Genomic DNA, 3719 nt, shown 5'->3' on the forward strand with positions numbered 1-3719 from the left:
TTTATACTACTTATTCATATATGAATAACAAATTAACTGTAACAAAAATCTGATAAATGTTTTATTCATATATGAATATAAAATATGACGACAACTAATACACGTTTTATTCATATATAAATATAATATATGATGAAAGATGATGTAAAAAATATATTTTAAGTAAGAAAACTTTATTGCGTGTCATATTCATATATGAACGGTACTTAAATTATAAAAAAAAGTTACGCATACGTTTTATTCATAAGTGAATAACGAATATACTGTAATAAAAATCTGATAGATTTTTTTATTCACTTATGAATAACAAGAGCTGAAACTTTAAAAAAAATAAATTTTTTATTTTATCTTAAAACTATATCAATATGGATGTCTATTTATAGAGAATAAAGAATTATGAATTTTGATATATATTTAAAATAATTTTTCGATAATAATGGCTTTCTAAAAATAAAAAAAACGAAAAAAAATATGTTTTTGTGTATATTAAGGTAATGATTAACATAGTTTAAGGAAACATGTTTGGTTGGAAAACACATGTTTATCCGTTATCCATTTCCGACGGTACGTCTAAGTGTTTTGCGGCAAAATAAATGTGTGGCTGAGAATGATTCCCCCATTCTCAATATTTTTTTTTCTCAATTGAACCCTTCTATATATATATATATATATATATATATATATATATATATATATATATATATATATATATATATATATATATATATATATATATATATATATATATATATATATATATATATAAAGCCAGAAGAGATACTTATCATTATAAAAATTAGATGCGTTTAATATGTACATTTGAAATTCAAATGTATCCAATTACACATGTACGATAATTTCCAACTTATCTTTTTTATGCATGGATAATTAAACTTTGCAAATTATAATATTATGAAGAAAAAAAGCGTATTTATATATTATATATGTTATGATTGCTATGTGAGTATGTGTGCAAGTAAAAAAACAGTACATATTACGTACGTACGTATAGTAATGCTATTTGTAACTATTTTTTTTTTCTAAAAGCTTGATAAAGCCATGTATTTTCTTGAAATTGTTTTTACAAAATGAATCGTACCGTGTTTAGATTTTTCTTGGAGATTCCATAATAAATGAATTTGAAAAAAAAAATAGATTTTTCAGTATGGTCAGGATTTTATATTAATTCAAGTGATAAATATGATTAAAATTTTATATTTTCTTTATGATAATCTAGATATTTTTAATAAAACAATTTAAAAGATTGTATGTATTAAGAACATATGTTAATTTGACTATTCCGTTGATCGGACTGTTTGGAATAAAACATTAAACGGATCGATATCGACACTTCTAGCTAATTCCTATTATCTATCTTTTAAAACGATATAACATCACTAAGTAATTACTTGGCTTGAAATTATATGCGCAGTATATATGTAATAATCGAGGAATTTATATATATGCGCAGTATATATGTAATTAGTAATCGAGGAAGAAGACTTTAAAGCACCAAAAGCAATATATTAATAAACAAAAGCAGTTGGTGAAACCCCAGAAACAGACATTCATAAAAACTAGCTAAAGCTCGAGGATCTAACACAAGTGACAAAGTAGAAATGGGAGATTATTTATGTCCAAAGAGACTCTCTTTTTAGAGGGTCCTGGATTACATGATTATTATTAGAAGAGGTGTAGCTCAGAAACTGTGGCATCTGGTCACTGAAATCACTTGTATTACTACCCGCTAACAGCAGTGATTTCGCATCACAATCCATCATTGACGGATGAGTTGTTGGCAACTCATGAGGCTCTTGTTGCATCTGGATGCATAAGATCTCAGCTTGAGCTACTGCAAGTTGCATTTGAAGCTGTGAGACTTGATTTTGTAAGTAGGAAATAGCACCAACACATCCGTAAACTGGATCTCTCATTCTTGCGTTTGCTTCATACACCAGACTGCTAACTGCATCTGCTCTTTGGTGAACTGGAAGCTCCTAATTAATATCACCGACATCATTTAATGAAAAAGTTAGATCAGATAAAGAACATATTCATGCATTGTATTTTAACTATATAAATATATAAAGAACTCTAGTAGGAACCCTAGCTCTTTGACAAAAGGTAAGTTCCTGATACTTTAATTCAGTGTTCACAATGTTTCTTTAAAACCACGCGTTTTCCAGTCTCTAAATTCTCTACCAGTATCTCGTTGTCTTAAAAGTCTTTGAAACTTTCTTGATTGTTCTACAAACAAGTTAAGAAATTAATCATGGCCATTAAAAATGGGCTCTCTACGCCATTTACACGTTATAAAGATACGAATGCCATCTTTAATTAGTTTTAAAAGAAACCCTAATCCAGAACATTTTTTTGGCACTTGATCAGACAACCAACACCTATGACATACATGTATTGGATGTATGTACGTATAGAGAGAGAAAGAGGGAGAAAAAAAGGACCTGCAACATCTTGCTGACATTGCTAGCACCAAAGACCTTATGAACAATGGCAAACTTATGAGGATCATCAGGAGGGAAATAAGGAGCAAAGATGCAATCTTTGGCACAGCGACGCCTCAATAATTTGCAGGAGGCACATGGTGAACTTCCCGAACCCATTTTTCTGGCCAAATGAGAAACTCTGGAGTTTTAATCAATCAACTATGAAACTCAGATATGAACAAGATCAGAAGACAAAAAGTAGAATAAAGTATAAAAGGTGTAGTTTGGAAAAGAATTAGCTTTGCCCATACCCTATTTATAATGGACCGGTCTCACTCATCTCATGTGGAATGAATTAAAACATTTTTTAATTAATTGAATTACGTACCCCATTTCTCCTTATATATAAGTAATTAAACAACTCAAACCCAATTAAATAAACGCAATTCTCTTTATTTCTCTGTTTAACTTAATTTTATCTATGAAAATAACCGCGATATATATATATATATATATATATATATATATATATATATATATATATATATATATATATATATAGGTAAGTTCAATTGAGAAAAAATAAAAAAGGTTGAGAATGGGGAATCATTCTCAGCCACTCATTTATTTTTGCCGCAAAAGCCTTCGTTGTACCAGCGGAAATGGATAAAGAATACACATGTGTTTCCAACAAAACATGTTTCCTTAAACTATGCTAATCATTACCTTAATATATACAAAAACATAGTTTTTTTCGTTTTTTTAATTTTTAAGAAACTATTTTTATCGAAAAATGATTTTAAATATACCAAAATTCATGATTTTTTATTCTCTACAAATAGACATCCATATTGATATACTTTTAAGATAAAAGAATTTTTTTTTTATATTTTCAGCTATCGTTATTCATAAGTGAATAAAAATGCATCAGATTTTTGCTACAGTACATTCGTTATTCATTTATGAATAAAAATATATAATTAATTTTTTTACAGTTTAAGTATCATTTATACTACTTATTCATATATGAATAACAAATTAACTGTAACAAAAATCTGATAAATGTTTTATTCATATATGAATATAAAATATGACGACAACTAATACACATTTTATTCATATATAAATATAATATATGACGAAAGATGATGTAAAAAAATATATTTTAAGTAAGAACTCATATTCATATATGAACGATACTTAAACTATAAAAAAAAATTAAGCATACGTTTTATTCATAAGTGAATAACGAATATACTGTAATAAAAATCTATC

General features: G+C 27.0%; 1 protein-coding gene across 1 annotated transcript; it reads right to left on the minus strand.

Annotated features, from left to right (window-relative positions):
• Positions 1 to 1530: 1530 nt before the first annotated feature.
• Positions 1531 to 2715, minus strand: LOC145137300 (LOB domain-containing protein 12-like). The gene is made up of 2 exons (XM_079071440.1): positions 2463 to 2715; positions 1531 to 1997 (listed from the first exon to the last, which is right to left on the minus strand). Exons 1-2 carry the CDS (start codon positions 2619 to 2621, stop codon positions 1632 to 1634), a joined length of 525 nt encoding a protein of 174 aa, XP_078927566.1. The 5' UTR covers positions 2622 to 2715; the 3' UTR covers positions 1531 to 1631.
• Between the last annotated feature and the right edge of the window lie 1004 nt (positions 2716 to 3719).

The sequence above is a fragment of the Lactuca virosa genome, chromosome 9, assembly GCF_052849685.1.
Source record: "Lactuca virosa cultivar CGN04683 chromosome 9, Lactuca_virosa_CGN04683_v6, whole genome shotgun sequence".
Lineage (NCBI taxonomy): Eukaryota > Viridiplantae > Streptophyta > Magnoliopsida > Asterales > Asteraceae > Lactuca > Lactuca virosa.

Excerpts from the sequence above, each read along its gene's own strand:
- LOC145137300 (XM_079071440.1), bottom strand. The coding sequence starts at position 2,621 with ATGGGTTCGGGAAGTTCACCATGTGCCTCCTGCAAATTATTGAGGCGT. Across the intron at positions 1,998-2,462 it reads ATGTCAGCAAGATGTTGCAG|GAGCTTCCAGTTCACCAAAG; the intron begins GTCCTTTTTTTC and ends GATATTAATTAG.